The following is a 17,613-nucleotide window of genomic DNA, read 5'->3' on the forward strand; positions in this document are numbered from 1 at the left end:
TTGTGAAGAAGGCTTCAGGCTGCCCAAGAAAGTTCAGCAAGCGCCAGGACCGTCTCCTAAAGTTGATTCAGCTGCGGGATCGGGGCACCACCAGTACAGAGCTTGCTCATGAATGGCAGCAGGCAGGTGTGAGTGCATCTGCACACACAGTGAGGCAAATACTTTTGGAGGATGGCCTGGTAGCAAGAAGGGCAGCAAAGAAGCCACTTCTCTCCAGGAAAAACATCAGGGACAGACTGATATTCTGCAAAAGGTACAGGGATTGGACTGCTGAGGACTGGGGTAAAGTCATTTTCTCTGATGAATCCCCTTTTCGATTGTTTGGGGCATCCGGAAAAAAGCTTGTCCGGAGAAGACAAGGTGAGCGCTACCATCAGTCCTGTGTCATGCCAACAGTAAAGCATCCTGAGACCATTCATGTGTGGAGTTGCTTCTCAGCCAAGGGAGTGGGCTCACTCACAATTTTGCCTAAGAACACAGCCATGAATAAAGAATGGTACCAACACATTCTCCGAGAGCAACTGCTCCCAACCATCCAGGAACAGTTTGGTGACGAACAATGCCTTTTCCAGCATGATGGAGCACCTTGGCATAAGACAAAAGTGATAACTAAGTGGCTTGGGGAACAAAACATCGATATTCTGGGTCCATCTCCAGGAAACTCCCCAGACCTTAATCCCATTGAGAACTTGTGGTCAATCCTCAAGAGGCGGGTGGACAAACAAAAACCCACAAATTCTGACAAACTCCAAGCATTGATTATGTAAGAATGGGCTGCCATCAGTCAGGATGTGGCCCAGAAGTTAATTGACAGCATGCCAGGGCAGATTGCAGAGGTCTTGAAAAAGAAGGGTCAACACTGCAAATATTGACTCTTTGCATCAACTTCATGTAATTGTCAATAAAAGCCTTTGACACTTATGAAATGCTTGTAATTATACTTCAGGATTCCATAGTAACATCTGACAAAAATATCTAAAGACACTGAAGCAGCAAACTTTGTGGAAATTAATATTTGTATCATTCAAAACTTTTGGCCACGACTGTACACTTCAGGGCACAACGCGGGACTGTGAAGACATACACGCATACACATATTGTATTATTGTAGTACTGTACATTTTAGATTGTAATTTTGTAGTAAGAGTAATGTAACTATGTCATGTATGACGTATCATTTTATTTATGAAGTAGGCTGTTGTTTTGTGATGTAGCCTAATTGTTTAGTTCCTGTTTGGACCCCAGGAACAGTTGCTCAAGGCAGCAGCTAATGTAGCATTGACAGCAGATGCAAATCTAGCGCCCGTGCATGGTCGTCTAGGCTTGATGTGAATTCCCGGTAATACCTACACTTGTGTCCCCCGTGGACCGGCTCATATATAAAGCATCCTTCATTCAGGCTGGAGAAGTCATAATCTTCCTCTTTTGACTAGATTTATTGGCGTCAGGGAGGAAAAAAACGAGGAAAATATGCGTACTTTCTTTATGAAACACCATTTTTGTATTTTTTTACAATTTAGGATGTAGCACACCGCATTCAGCCAAATGTGTGCAACATTCTGCATTGTCAGAACATTCAAAAATGGTGGTGCATAAAGAAAGTAGGCCTACCCATGTTTCCACCTTCTCGAAATTAAAACTAGTTGAGGGAAATTTGCAGCCTGAATGGAGGATGCTTTCTGTTTGAGCCGGTCCATGGGGTACACGAGTATATTACTGGGCACATCCAGCCTAGTGCAGATATAGTGCACATGCACTGTCGGCTGCTTAGGCTATAACTAATGGGGATCCTAATAAATACTAAATACAGTAGTCTACACAATACCTGTTAAATAGTTACAGCTGTTTACATAACTCAACACCCAGTCATATCAGTAATCATAACAAATTTTTCACGAGTTCATACAATAATACACTACTCAAAACACTTTTTACATTGTTTATTAATATTATAAACCATCATTTTCCTTTTACATACACATTTTACAGAAATGAGTTACATTATCAGTAAACGTCCCKCTCAAAAAAACCTATGTCCCTATGTATGTATCATCAAATGCAGGCCTACAATAATCCCTTTCAACTGCAGCTATACTTTCAAAATCAGGAGGCAGAAAAAAAAGCAGTCGTCACAATAGCACAAGCAATGACAAAATGTCTGACGTTATGGAAAAGTGAATCCTTCAATATCAGTGGAGAACTGGAAGGATACATGTTTTATTCTCTCTGGGAAATTTACTTGACCACCACAGAATAACATAGTACGGAGGGTGACGTGTTGAATAGAGAAGACAAATACTTCAATCTAACTACTGTTTAAAATGTTTCAACTGATTCAGGCTTGTGCTCATTGAGAAATGACAAAAATCAGAAAACAAAACTGAGCTAACCAAATACTTGTCTTATTTCCCCKCTATTCCTTTACAGGTTTTAATTGACTTGTCTATTGTCTGCGGTGACGTCATAGGTTGAGGAAGGTCATCAAGCTATCAACTCCCCCCGGTGAACTAGACTGTAATATGGATGTGATTTTTTTCTTCTGATGTTTGCTAAACCAAACAAATCTAATAAGCATCATGCACAGCACAGATGTACTGTATGTAGCAGTATCAAAACATCACATTGGCAGGCAGCTAGGACAAAGCAACATGAGCTACGGCTGATCCTCCTGTTACAAAGAGAAGGCTTCATGTTAGGATCAAAGTGCTTTTTACTCGCTTTACATAAACAAAAACAGCAAAATGAGAAACACTTTGAGTATAAAACATTTAACACATATGTAGATACAAAAGGCCTAGGTATAGTATATCACTCCCTCCATTTCTCTTGACACAGCCAGGGCCAGTGAAGGTAGTCAGTCAATGTCACTCTAGCTTAACAACCCTAAGAAGGGCAGCAATGGTATTCAAGTGAGTGCAATGTTGTAGGACGTTGCAGATAGAAATGTGGCGTACAGAGCCGACATGGTTCCTCATTCTGCTTTGCATGGAATCGCGTCTGTTCTACACAGTATATTTCTAACTGAACATGATGTCCTGGATAAGATTCTGGTTAGTGGTTAGCATTCCTCAGCACATCATGGGAAGTTGAGAAATAGAGCAGCTGTATTATAGTGGGAGTGCTAAAGCATCTGCAAACTGTTTCGTCCTATTTTCACATTTTCTAACATTAAGATTTGGCTCATCTCTCTTGGCTTAAGAGCCAGAGCACTGGATTTGTGACTGAATCTAGAGACCTTTCAGAGCAGATGACCCACCCTTGAGGCAAGGTGCGTTCATTTTTAGCTCGCCTGGGGTACCGGAAGGTAGATTATTCCATGGTAATTAAATGTCAAAACTCAGCCCACCCTGGGCACCAAGATAGCTAAAATGAACCCACCCATTCTCAAGTCCCCTTATGTATATGTCAGGTGGATTGACAGTAGATAAGAGTGCGTGATAATCACCTGTGAGCTACAGTACAGGGCAATAGGCCCCTTGGAGATATCCACAGGTAGAAAAATCATATAGAAAGGCAATGAACCAAAAGGCAATACAAAAGCAATATATAAACATACTGTAAAAAATAGGGATGTGCATCTTTCCTTTTTAAGACGATTCTATACGTATCTAGATACGATACAGGAACGATACGTTTTAGTTTGAAACAATTCTGTGCCATTAGGTTTGATTAGAGAACGAATCGATGCGATTCGGTCGAGGAGATGCACTAACATTTGTTACATAAACACATTCATTTTCCATTCTAAATTAAAATCTGCTGTTGATGGAGCTAATGAGCTGGGCCTCTGTGTGTGTGTGTTTGTGTAAATTATGTATTTCTATGCGGTGTATGTACTATGCAGGCACCTGAGATGAGCCATAAAGGAGACTAGGCATCTACCACCCCACTACCATGTTTTTTGTCCCCCCACTGTTTCTGAAATCAAAATTGAGAAATTTAGCAGATTAAGTGTTAGAGCTAGCAATGTATCAATATTTATTGTTCACAAATTAGCTATGACATAGGCAATGAATATATAGCACAACTTTCTTTCAAAATCAAATGGTTTTGACCATTTGGAGTGATATCCTCTTGCATCGACCATGCCTCGCAAAAGTGATTGGTGTCCTTGTCATGAAATTATCAAATTTACCCTGTATATCTAAAAATGACCATCTACACTGATCGTTTAAAGTAAAACTATCAAAACTATTGCTGATGGTGAACCTGAATAATCAAAACAAAATCTAGTGTAAGCCCTGTTCAGCAGGTATAGCCAGATGAGTTGTCTCTGGTAGCTTACTTTTATTCCGGTAAAACACAATTTTCAACAGCACATAGATAGCAATAACGTAGCAAATTACATAGGTTGTCACTCAACTAATAAAGCCTAATATCATGCAAGCCATTTTAGCATTTGCATGCTGAAGGTGCCACACAGATGTGCAAGAGCAGGAACAGGTCGCCTACCTTGTGCAAAACTGGGCACTGTGCGCAGTTTGACCAACAGTGTGTGAATGCAGCCTGCAATTTGGGGCATTCCTGAATGTGGGCATTCTTATCCTGAATATGCAGATGCAGGAATACCAACATACAGGAACGCCACGAATTGCGGGCCGCAATTGCACCCTTCTCATACACCTTCCAAACCAAGATGTTTTTCCGCTTTTTCATTTAGCATCCCGATAACTTTTTGCCGACTTCTCTTTATATATGAAAGGTATTGCTGGCGACTTGGTTGCGGTACAGTTCTGCCTACGGCTTAGTATGAAATGTAGCCGTAATGCTGAGGCGGCATTGGCACGCTCTTAAGTTCTTGATGGTTGCTAGGCACCACCAGTTACTACTATCATCCTGGCAGTTCTAAACTTTGCGAGACATGTCACTTCACCCATCTTCGCATAGCCCACCATATACACAGTTTCCTTAACTATAACTGGATGGATCCATAAAGAATTATCGTTGGAATAGACATCACCGAATGACAAAAATATTGGAATAAAGTAGGCTAATCCAATTGAAGGCATCAAATTGTTGCTTACTGAAACTCCGTCATCCAACTGTTATAATACATTTCATTGACGCAGCAGCCTACATGCGTGTGGTCAACTATTTCAACACCGTTTCGCACTGCTTTGAGACAAGCATGGGGTCTTGATAAATCAATGTCAGATTTTTATTTTCACCGAACCTCTGGATATTGGTTAACTACAATTAGGCTGTGGTAATGTTAGCTAAGTTGAGGTGAGTGCTGCTCATGATCATCTTGTCTGGTTGGGTCATTTATTAGCACCGATCAGAACATTTTGCCAGCATGTTATGTAGCTTAACAAGTGAATTATTTTGCTAGTAGCCTAGGCCTACTCCCGACCAAAAGCCTGTGACTCGTCTTAATCAATCAATGTGATTTTGTTTCACTGAATCTCGTCTGTATATTTGGTTAATTCTCTGGCTGGGAAAATAAGTGGAGGTGGTATAGCTCATCGATCGGTTTGCTCATCCATCACTGATCAGAAACATTTAGCATGCAATAATGTAGCCCAAGTATGTTTCGTCTGTTTAATTAACAAAATAAATATTGATTTCACGTGCATGCCACAGCCATATAGGCCGCACAGACCAGTAACATAATTAAACTCAAAACATGGCATTCTATTATTTTTGGGGAAAAAATGGGTTTTGTTTCTTAGGTCCAGCCTAAAACTAATTAATAATGGATTTATTTGTGATGGCGTATATTCAATGGATTTATTAAAATTTACTCCATGTTTACTCCATGTGTAACTCTGTGTTGTCTGTTCACACTGCTATGCTTTATCTTGGCCAGGTCGCAGTTGCAAATGAGAACTTGTTCTCAACTAGCCTACCTGGTTAAATAAAGGTGAAATAAAAAAAATAAAAAAAAATAGGATGTCCACCCACATTGGCCCCACGTCTACTCCCACACTTGCCGGCATGTGCACGGGAGATATAAAAAAAGGCTTATCCTGGCAAGAATGTGGTAAAAATGTGACTATGAATTGGGCCCTAAAAACATTGCCTTTTTTTTTATTTTTTTTAATTTTTTTACAGGCAACATACCGTAAAGTCTGTCTAAAGGGTATCAGTTTGACTAGGCTACTGATATTGCCTGGGGTTGTTCGGCATGCAAAATGACTTGTAGATCAATGACTGTCAACACAGTTACATGCAGTTCGACACTGAAGGAAAGACGACGCATCAGTTGTCACAAAAGTTGAGAAGTATTTTCAGAAGGTAGAAAGAATGTAATATGAGCAAAACATTTTGGTGAACCGGCAATTTGTAACGTTTAAATCGTTTTCTGACCGATGCATGCTACATTTGGATCGGTTTGGGGTCCGTGGACCGGTACACTTATATCTTAAAACATTTTAAAATCGGGGACCGATGCGTATTGGTAAATCGTTACATCCCTAGTAAAAAACATGGCCAAAATCAAAGGGTTAAGGGAATAAACAAAACATAACATAAGTGACAACTTCCACATATTCCTTTCTCTCTCTTCAAGGTTATCCATTTCTACTCAGGTGGGTTTCAAGAAAACAACTCGTTACTTAAGTTCAGAAGTTTCCTCGAACACTCAAACATATGATTTCATCTGCATGTCTTGGTTAGGTAAACTATTGAGGAATCTGTAACACACCAGAAAGATACAATTTTTCAAACTCAAGAGTGAAATGGATGCACTAGAAAACAGTATAGGTGGAATCATAAACCACTCTCCACTCTGTTAGCTAGGAGGACCACCTGTTTGAAGAGGTGGTGCAGGGGAAAACTGTAATATACTTTAAAGGCCCCTTTTCCCCAACCAGCACCCAGTCAGCTAGGCCTATACTAGGGTGTAGTGTCATGATCTACTACCAAGTCTCAAATAACTCCCTATTCTCTATACACTGCACTACCTTTAACCAGACAAAAGTAATGTGTTACACGGGGAGCAATTTCAGATGGAGTAATATCTCAATAGACCCCCTGACTGTGTCTGTGTGAGACACAGACAGACCCCCACTCGCGGCTACTGACAGTCAAGTCGAATGGTCTGAAAGGCTAATGGGAGTGGATGGCACCTGACCAGCTCCTACTTCCTGCAGCCGCACGGGGAACAGTCATCACCTCCATTCTGGAGACCAAAGACAGAGGGAAACCGTCCGCCATCTTGGCTCAAATCAACACACACAGGGCTTTACAGATAACCTCTGTGGCTCTTAACAGTTTCGGATTCTGTTTCAATCCGGCAGAGCTCTTGGCCTTTAGCGGCAGCACAGTGAATCTGTACAAGATGCGATATTTCTGAACACTGTCTAAAAACAGGCTGCCTCTAGCCTTGTCTAGTCCAGGTGGTTGAAGTATAAAATCATCAAGTATTGGTTGTTTTGTAAAGGTAACAGACAGTGATCCTTAGCCTGGCTGACTTAAGCTTTCTATACAGCTCCATGGTTGCTTGGTTAGCAAGGCTAAACTGTCTCAGAAGCTGCGTCCCGTGTTGATGATGTTGTAGTTGTTCTCAAAGGCTGCGGCCCATGATGATTATGTCTTTGGGGAAGCCCTCCATCTTGGCAACCTCGAAGCAGCCAAGCTTACTGTAGAAGTCCATCATCCTCTTGTCTGCCTGACGCACCTCACAGAACGCACCAATGGAACCTGGGGGGAAAGAGTAAACAGCTTAGCAACATAACAGTTATGGCAACACTACTTAAAACCTGCAGATATGTGTTAGAATTTGTTATAAGCATGTATGAGCCTTTATATACTATTATAAGGCTAATAATGTTACGTCTCTCTACGTAGGACATTTTCAACAGACTCAAAATGGCTGGTATTTAGCTAGGACCATTATGAGATGACGATACAACATAAGGGGGTCATACATGCTCATGACAAGCATCCTTATACATTATAATTGCGATGTGGACGACTGAAGTTTTCGATAATGGATCATAGACGTTTGCTAATGTGCTTGATTGATTAAGACAGGTTCTGTCAACTCCGCCTACCATTGGCCTTTAGGGAAGAGAGCAGGCATCCCATCATGCTCTTGGCCACGCTGGGGTCGGTGACCTTGGCATGGATGTCCACTTTGATGAGGGACGGGAAGTTGGAGAGGAACGATTCTGGGAGGCCCTCCTCCTCCTCATGGAAACTCAACATCATCTTCTACGGGAGACGGAGAGAGATTGTTTGCCATTTTAGTAATTTAACAGACACTCTCATCCAGAGCAATGTACAATAATACCCGTCACACTACCATGCCCACCTGAACTGTACTGAGCGGTCTCGGTTATTTTCCTTTGACATCGTCCTTACCAGAAACTATGGTGGATGCGTAACCAGGCCAGCCCAGTTCAGTAGTGTGAAAGGGGTATTTGTGCATTCGACCAAAGTAGGTAAGACAACCAGATATCATGTTCATGGCACAACTAAAATATATATATAAAAAAGTATCACAGAACTAGAATAAAAACAGTCAAGCGAAAGAGACTCCGTCAACCCAGTCTCCTACCTCAGCCTCAGAGAGGTCCTTCTGGCAGTTGGGCTTGTTGTATTTCTCCTGCATGGAGGGGATCCAGCTCATTTTACACTTCTTGACAAAGGGCTTGACGTCCACAGTGCCCAGAGCGTAACCACATATCCCCTCCTCGTCCTCCAGGACAAACCCATAGTCTGGACTCAGGTTCAGGAACCCTCCTACTAACCTGGAGAAACAATTCACATTAGGGTGAATTGTCTCCACTTTCATCGTTTTCAAAATAAATGTTAGATGACAACGAAAAAAAAAAGTTCTTACCTGTCGCCTATGAGGTCTGGCTCCTCTCCAGAGAAGGGCAGTTCCTCCACTCCTTCGGAGTACATCTCTCTGCAGATCTTATAAACCGCATGCTGGAACACACGAGCAGTTAGAAAGGACTCGCATGACGCACACACACAGGAATGGAGGAGACCCGCTGACAGTGCAGAATGGGTAAACAGGCCTACCGATGAACCTCAAAGCAGTGTTTAAGTGAGGACAGCTCAGATACCAATAGCATGTAGTTACACCCAGTCTGTTCAGCTAATCACTGACTGCATACAGGGAAATAACACCCACACACAGACACACCTACTGATGTAGGGCAAAGGTGCCATAAAAACTCTCCTTACCTCATCTTTAGCATAGTAGGGCCTGATGGAATAGATTTTGGATGTTGGCAGTGCGGGAGGAGGCTGGAAGAAAAGATCGTTTGCCCCGTCGATTGGCAACAATCTCTGTCGAGGGATCAAAACAGAAAGGTTCAGTATAACTGACATCAGGCACGGTCTCTGCATTCAATGTCTCAGAGCTCCTTTGCTACTGCTAAGACACTGGCACCAACAACAGCTGGGTGTCAAAGTAAGGTTAAACCAGCCAATGGTCCAAGACATGGAAGTAACATTACTAAAAATGGCTTCTGTGGCACTTTTGGCTAGACAGTGAACAGCAGTAGCAAATCATCACATCTGTTTTTATGAGAGTATAGCACAAAGAATGTTTTCTTTTAAAAGACAGAGGAATATGAGTTACAGGTGTATATTGGAGGAGTAAAGGCTTGGTCTGAGAAAGGTGCTGCTGGCTAAAGGAGATACTGCTGCTCCATTCCCCGTGTCTGGTCTAAGGCATCACTTCGAGTCGCTGCGCTGGGCAGGGCCCTCCTGTAGAGAGAAGTCATGATGCTGGCGCTGACACAGTCACAAAACTCCAGGAGCAAAACTACACAAGTCTAACATACAGGACCAGTCAAAAGTTCATTCAAGGGTTTATCTTTATTTGTACTTTTTTCTACATTGTAGCAAATTACTCCAACACCACCGCCTCCATGCTTCATGGTGGAAACCACACATGCGGAGATCATCTGTTCACTTACTCAGCGTCTCACAAAGACACGGTGGTTGGAACAAAAATAATTCTAATTTGGACTCATCAGACCAAAGGACAGATTTCCACCGCTCTAATGTCCATTGCTTGTGTATCTTGCCCCAAGCAAGTCTCTTCTTATTGGTGTCCTTTAGCAGTGGTTTCTTTGCAGCAATTCGACTATGAAGGCCGGATTCACGCAGTCCCCTCTGAATAGTTGATGTTGAGATGTGTCTCTTACTTGAACTCTGTGAAGCATTTACAGTTGAAGTCGAATTTAACATACACTTAGGTTGGAGTCATTAAAATTCATTTTTCAACCACTCTACAAATTTCTTGTTAACAAACTATAGTTTTGGCAAGTCGGTTAGGACATCTACTTTGTGCATGACACAATTTATTTTTAAAACAATTGTTTACAGACAGATTATTTCACTTATAGTTCACTGTATCGCAATTCCAGTGGGTAACACATTTACATACACTAAGTTGACTGTGCCTTTAAACAGCTTGGAAAATTCCAGAAAATGATGTCAAGGCTTTAGAAGCTTCTGACAGGCTAATTGACATCATTTGAGTCAATTGGAGGTGTACCTGTGGATGCATTTCAAGGCCTACCTTCAAACTCAGTGCCTCTTTGCTTGACATCACGAGAAAATAAAAAGAAATCAGCCAAGAGCTCAGAAAAAAAAATTGTAGACCTCCACAAGTCTGGTTCATCCTTGGGAGCAATTTCCAAATGCCTGAAGGTACCACGTTCATCTGTACAAACAGTAGTACGCAAGTATAAACACCATGGGACCACTCAGCCGTCATACCGCTCAGGAAGGAGACGTGTTCTGTCTCCTAGAGATGAACGTACTTTGGTGCGAAAAGTGCAAATCAATCCCAGAACAACAGCAAAGGACCTTGTGAAGATGCTGGAGGAAACGGGTACAAAAGTATCTATATCCCAGTAAAACGAGTCCTATATCGACATAACCTGAAAGGCCGCTCAGCAAGGAAGAAGCCACTGCTCCAAAACCGCCATAAAAAAGCCAGCCTACAGTTTGCAACTGCACATGGGGACAAAAATCATACTTTTTGGAGAAATGTCCTCTGGTCTGATGAAACAAAAATATAACTGTTTTGCCATATGACCATCGTTATGTTTGGAGGAAAAAGGGGGAHGCTTGCAAGCCGAAGAACACCATCCCAACCGTGAAGCATGGGGGTGGCAGCATCATGTTGTGGGGGTGCTTTGCTGCAGGAGGGACTGGTGCACTTCACAAAATAGATGGCAACATGAGGTAGGAAAATTATGTGGATATATTGAAGCAACATCTCAAGACATCAGTCAGGAAATTAAAGCTTGGCCGCAAATGGGTCTTCCAAATGGACAATGACCCCAAGCATACTTCCAAAGTTGTGGCAAAATGGCTTAAGGACAACGTCAAGGTAAAGTCAAGGTATTAGAGTGGCGATCACAAAGCCCGGACCTAAATCCTATAGAAAATTTGTGGGCAGAACTGAAAAAGCGTGTGCGAGCAAGGAGGCCTACAAACCTGACTCAGTTACACCATCTCTTTCAGGAGGAATGGGCCAAAATTCACCCAATTTATTGTGGGAAGCTTGTGGAAGGCTATCCGAAACGTTTGACCCAAGTTAAACAATTTAAAGGCAATGCTACCAAAATTGAATTGAGTGTATGTAAACTTCTGATCCACTGGGAATGTGATGAAATAAATAAAAGCTGAAATAAATCACTCTACTATTATTCTGAAATTTCACATTCTTAAAACAAAGTTGTGATCCTAACCGAGCTAAGACAGGGGATTTTACTAGGATTAAATGTCAGGAATTGTGAAAATTGAGTTTAAATGTATTTGGCTAAGGTGTATGTAAACTTCCAACTTCAACTGTATTTGAGCTGCAATCTGAGGTGCAGTTATTCTAATGAATTTATCCTCTGCAGCAGAGGTAACTCTGGGTCTTCCTTTCCTGTGGCGGTCCTCACGAGAGTCAGTTTCATCATAGTACTTGATGTTTTTTGCGACTGTACTTGAAGAAACTTTAAAAGTTCTTGACATTTTCCAGATTGACTGACCTTCATGTCTTAAAGTAACGAGGGACTGTGGTTTCTCTTTGCTTATTAGATTTTTTCTTGCCATAATATGGACTTGGTCTCTTACCAAACAGGGCTATCTTCTGTATACCACTCCTACCTTGTCACAACACAACTTATTGGTTCAAACGCATTAAGAAAGAAATTCCACAAATTAACTTTTAACAAGCCACACCTGTTAATTGAAATGCATTCCAGGTGACTACCTCATGAAGCTGGTTGAGAGAATGCCAAGAGTGTGCAAAGCTGTCATCAAGGCAAAGGGTGGCTACTTTGAAGAATCTCAAATATATTTAGATTTCTATAACACTTTTTTTGGTTACTACATGATTCCATGTGTTATTTCATTGTGCTGATGTCTTCACTATTACTCTACAATGTCGAAAATAGAAAAGAAAAAAAATGGAATGAGTAGGTGTGTCCAAACTTTTGACTGGTATTGTATATTAAACATTAGATACAGCTAAAGACTAACCACCAAGTCTTTTAAAGATCATCTACTACAGAGTTGGAAAAAAAACTGTTTCCAACAGTCTAGGCGTATCATCCAACAGTATATTCTAGTCTAGGAGTATCGTGTTTGCTCATGGAGTTCTTTGTGCGTGCGGACTCGCTTGCATTCTCGCTGGCGCTGCGATGCATACGCTTCCGTGTGCAAAGGGGGGATTTTTGCACTGAGCTTTTCCTGCAAAGAAATGAGATGTCATGGAAATCCAACTCTAGCCATGCCACACGTTCAGGGGAGAGGTGGCAGAACGCGTACCCCAAGGAAAAGCAGCATCTCCTTTGGGCAGTCAGCTGAAAGAAATTCGAATTTGAGACACTTTGGAGATTAGAAAACCAGTGTGACTGCTTTAGATGTTTAAGATGTAAGTTCACCCTTTCCCTTTTTAGACTGATCAGACCATACCAGATGCTGGTTGGACCAATACCTTTAGAAATTCACAGGCACTCTCTGTCCAAGACATGGACTTATTTATATAATGATTCTGAGGTATACACCTTTTAAAGAGATTTAAACCTTGTAATAAGCCCACCTTAGACAGACCAAACCCTTTCGCGTCTGCTGTGCGCAACAACCACTTTCTCTTCAAAACAAAACAATTATTTTCTTTACTAGCATTACATCACATTTATGATCTGTGAAGTCAGTGCATTGGTATATACCTGAAACTCTCCTGCTAGACCGCCCCTAAAGGCCCAAGGCTCTTGGTCTCCACTAAGGAACTGTGCAGTGGCCTGACTACGGCACCCTGTTAGGAGCACACAGCGGCGGATGGACACAGCATTACCATGGGACCCAGAGATAGAACGGAACTTGCAGATAGGTGGTGGGCGGGGGTTCAAGGAGGGTCAGGTTATCATTATTTTCCAATAACTCTAAAGAAAATAAAAAGCTTTTTTAAATAATAAAATGTGTAAGAAATGGGTTTGGTTGGACTTGGGGCTCGAGCAACTAAAGCTTACTTTTGTGTGTCTCACTGGGAAGAATCATTGAGGTTATAAAGCCTGAATCAATTAGACTCAAACAGTCTGGTTCACTTGCAGTGAGAACTTCCAAGTCATCCATACTCTAACTAGCTTAACTGACCTTAGATCAGTGTTTAGGGGGAACTCGTCCTACTGTGTAAGCTTCAGCTGCCGTCGCCCCACTGATCCCAGCACCTCATCTGAAGTCACATTCTCATCTAACCTGCCTCAGCACATGACCAGGGAGCAGTACTCAAACCAGGAAGAGCGAGAGGCTTTGAATTTTTTGTTTGTTTTTAAACTCAACATAGAGGACAGTTCCGTGCAGACACATAACTAAAAGGGGTGCAGTTTCAGTGCACCTCAAGTGCTCGCTTAACTGGGGAGTACCTACTATGGTGTTGGCACTCTGCTCCATTCTTACGAGAGCAGCCTTGAAAATTGTATTGTCAGTCACACCTTTCAAATATATGAGTGATTGCCATCATTGGTTGTTGTGCCTGTGAAGCACTTTGTTACAAAAAAAGTGCTATATAGAGTAAGATCAGATTGATAGACGATGCCACATCTGGTGATGAGGTCTCCTGTCATGTGTAGACACAGATGCAGCACGAGAACATTACAGTAGAGTTAACGCTTCTGCTATAGCATACAGTAACAACCTCACCCTGACTAGAACACTTCCTCTGACGAGGCTGGCTCCGTTCATCACACAGATGCACCCACAGAGAGGAACTCACAGCTAGCTTTTAGCTGCTTGGGAGTGAAGCACCACCACACGCCATTTGTTGACATCAAATAATCACTGGAGACACAGATCTCTATCTTAATAAAACTGTTATTTCACAGTTTTGTTCTGCTTGTCTCAGCGTGTCATGTTGCAATGTAAGTTGCTAGTCGCTTCGTGAAGGAACGACTAGTCACTTTCAAAGCATATTAAAGACTGAAAAATGTGGTGTATACTGTAGTTAGTACCCCCAAACTAGAGGATGATAGAGAGACTAACAATCTGAAAGCCTGGTGTGAACCCCAGTGTGTAGGTGCACCCAGTGCCTGTCCAAGCCACATCTATGAAAAGGCCTACTGGTAAAAACATACATGTTAGAGAGAAACAAACACTGTCAGAGAAAAAAAGATTGAAATACGTTAACGCTTATCGCTCACTACTACAGCTCGCTGCGCAAAATGTGACTGTGACTTCATCCGGAGGGCAGCTTTCCTTCCATCACCCAAATCAAATCTGATATGAAAATCAATCAAAACAAAAACCAATTACAAAGGTGACAAGGCCTGCAGTGAGCATACGTCGGCCACTGCGATCCAATAGCAGTAGAAACTGGTACCGAGGATTTGTCCATCTGCACACGATGAAAGGAGAGAACAGTAGAAGATGGTCATTAGTAAATGTGTCCAAGTAACAACACCAGGGAGGAGAAGGTAAGACTGACTGCCGGTTGCACAACTACAAACCAGTAAGGGGATGGATACATAGAATAGAGCTCTGATAGGGCCTTGAGGGCGGTTTAGTAATAAAAGAGAAGCTGTTGTCTACACAACAATAGATTGGCCTGATGAGGGAAAGCCTATATGTTGCTTAATGTTCTGTTTAGCTAGCCCACAGCCAGTGCTGTTTAGAAAGACAGACCTCCACTAAATTATTCACAAAGACCTACAAAATGGTTCTCTACAGTCTAAAATGTTATACTGGTTTATAATGCCATTATAGCTATGATATAGCAGTGGTTCTGCCAGTGTGGGTTTGCTGCCTGCTGTTTATTGTATAGGTTAGAGTCTTCTGCTCTGGACAGAAACCTGTGAATGAAACATGGTTACTGTGTAACCTACAGGCCATGCTAGTGCTTCAGGATTGATCAAAACAGCTTTCTATGGCTGCAGACGACCTCTCACAGAAAAGTTGTTCTAACTGTATAATGGTGCATTTGGGATCCCTGACTGGTTGACTCATTATCAAGACATGTTGCATGTAGTTGAGGTGTGTGTAAGATGGAGTGTTTTTAAGTCCAAAGAGAATTGGCTCCGATACAGCTAGAAGAAACTATTCAGGAGAGGCCACGCACTCAGAGCCAGCAATAACACTGGTACACAGAGCATGTGTTGAGAATAGGCTCTGCACTGACCTTGCAGACCTCTGCAGTTACTGCATTAGTGAGGGCATTTAATGAAATTAATAGTTTCAATACGGTAACATTTTGTACCGGTAATACATTGGCTCAGAGCATTCATTGTTATCTTTGTTCTTGCACCAGAATGGCCTTCCACAGTCAGTCACCTTGCTCTCCAAGCTCGTTGGCACGCTAAGTGGTGGGAGTGAAAGCAGAAGCCTGTTACTTGACACACAGCAAGCAGCAGTACCCCATATCTGGACCTATCACCACTGATACTGGCAATTCACTTAGTTGTGGTGGACCAATTTATTTCGGGGGGGCTAGCAGTGCAAGCGGCATTCAGTCAGTCGAAAAGTAAAATGAACAAATCAAGAAGTTCAATAAAAACAGAATCAAAACCACGATTGAAAAGCAATGTAGCAGATGTCTGCCTGGCACTGGTGGATATATAAACTAAGCCTATATTATCCTAATACTAGCCGTAAGAGCTGACAACAAGAGTGCTCTAGACTCACCTTGAACACAGGTGAAAGCCAAGAGAGGTGAAATATTGCGTTGCCAAGTCAAATATGCTTTATCCATCTGTTAAGCAGACTGGGCAGTGGGCARTAGTTACAGTACCTGTGTAGATTATTAATATGTGCATGACTAAACTACCTAAGACTGGATGGCAGATGAAAAATCATACAGCCGCACTATCAATTCTTAGAATGGAGAAACTGTAATATGGTCATAAACATATCGGTAATGCTCATAAAGATGCTTACCTCAATGATATTCACCTTTGTGTCAATTTTCAGCTCATCTAAAACTAGCCATGAGAATAGCTGCATTTTCACTGGATTAATTACTTCACCATGAAGCTTAAAGACGTGACATTTATTTTTTGATGCCTACAGTATATGCGTTTCATGTCCTACACTTACTAACTGTTCTGCTGCTCTGAGGAGTCATGCTGAATTGTTCCAGGTGTTCATACCATACGTACCTAGTTGGTCTGTGTGTATGAGTAGGGACGTCAAACATTCAGGCTGCTGCACGGACACTATGGAGACTCTAGTCTAGAGCATTTTTAAACTCTCTAAATGGTTAAATAAGTGAGAAACAGATGCCATTGTTGTAATAGTTCGTGAGTGGGCAACATATACTATCATCTTAAATTGAAATGTTGAATGACTTAGTATTTTACATAAAATTATTGTATATTGCGCTAATTTCCCTAACGTGGACAATTTGTGTTACTAACTTACACAAGCTTGCATTGTCACCCTATAAAATTAAGTGGAATTACACATCCTTTTTTTACCTCAGATTGGTGATGTTAGTATAAAAGTTTATAGTCATCACAATGACATAAGATTGATTGCTTAAAGCATATCAATATCTTAGGTTTTGTACCGTTGATTTTGTAACATGCTGGGATGCGCAGGACTTAGAATGCAGAGTTAATGAAACGGCACGGAACATTCAGGGCGGTCTCTATCAAAGTCGCTGGCCACACACCAATACATGGATATGACATTCAAACTAATCACTTAAATAACAGCCAACCATTGTCACTGTTGATGTCCTATGCCACGTCGTGATTATTTTACATTAACAGAAAATTAAGTCTATCCCCTTTTCCATGATGGTAGCCTCCCGAAATCAACATCCAATATATAGATATAAGCAAGTTCTCATCTAACCAACCATGTATAGGTTATTCCAAGTTTCAGTGTGGCCGTTGAATAGTGTTAGTTTGAACAGCGCTACAGCCCAAACATTTGCCCCCTGCTTTATTGATTTCAGCGTGATATCGATGGAAGTGATTAACAAAAAAGTGTTACGTACAGTGACCGCGTACAGTGACCCACTTGAATCAAAATGCAACACTTCAAAATGCTGTCTTCCACAAATTGTCCTATAACCAGTGATGTTCACATTATTCCCAGATTCAGTGTTTTTTTTATTTTTTAGCTGTGTTAGTTCTCCCCCCTCTCACGCAATTGATTTCAACATGACATCAATATGAATGGTTGACAAATAAGAGTTGTGTTTCT

The 17,613-nt window shown here is 41.6% G+C and overlaps 2 protein-coding genes across 2 annotated transcripts in view; both read right to left on the reverse strand.

Moving 5' to 3' along the window:
- LOC111978040 (peroxisome proliferator-activated receptor gamma coactivator-related protein 1) overlaps positions 1 to 17,613 on the reverse strand; it is a 144,986-nt gene that overhangs the window by 61,269 nt on the left and 66,104 nt on the right. The gene's annotated exons all lie outside the window — the stretch shown is intronic.
- oga (O-GlcNAcase) overlaps positions 1,926 to 17,613 on the reverse strand; it is a 35,483-nt gene continuing 19,795 nt past the window's right edge. The window contains exons 13-18 of the mRNA XM_024007309.2: positions 13,143 to 13,228; positions 9,142 to 9,246; positions 8,789 to 8,880; positions 8,504 to 8,696; positions 7,998 to 8,157; positions 1,926 to 7,644 (exon numbers count right to left, since the gene is read on the reverse strand). Coding sequence (XP_023863077.1) covers positions 7,508 to 7,644; positions 7,998 to 8,157; positions 8,504 to 8,696; positions 8,789 to 8,880; positions 9,142 to 9,246; positions 13,143 to 13,228 — 773 coding nt within the window. The 3' untranslated portion in view covers positions 1,926 to 7,507. The remainder of the gene's footprint in view (positions 7,645 to 7,997; positions 8,158 to 8,503; positions 8,697 to 8,788; positions 8,881 to 9,141; positions 9,247 to 13,142; positions 13,229 to 17,613) is intronic.

This window comes from Salvelinus sp. IW2-2015, linkage group LG18, assembly GCF_002910315.2.
Source record: "Salvelinus sp. IW2-2015 linkage group LG18, ASM291031v2, whole genome shotgun sequence".
NCBI lineage: Eukaryota > Metazoa > Chordata > Actinopteri > Salmoniformes > Salmonidae > Salvelinus > Salvelinus sp. IW2-2015.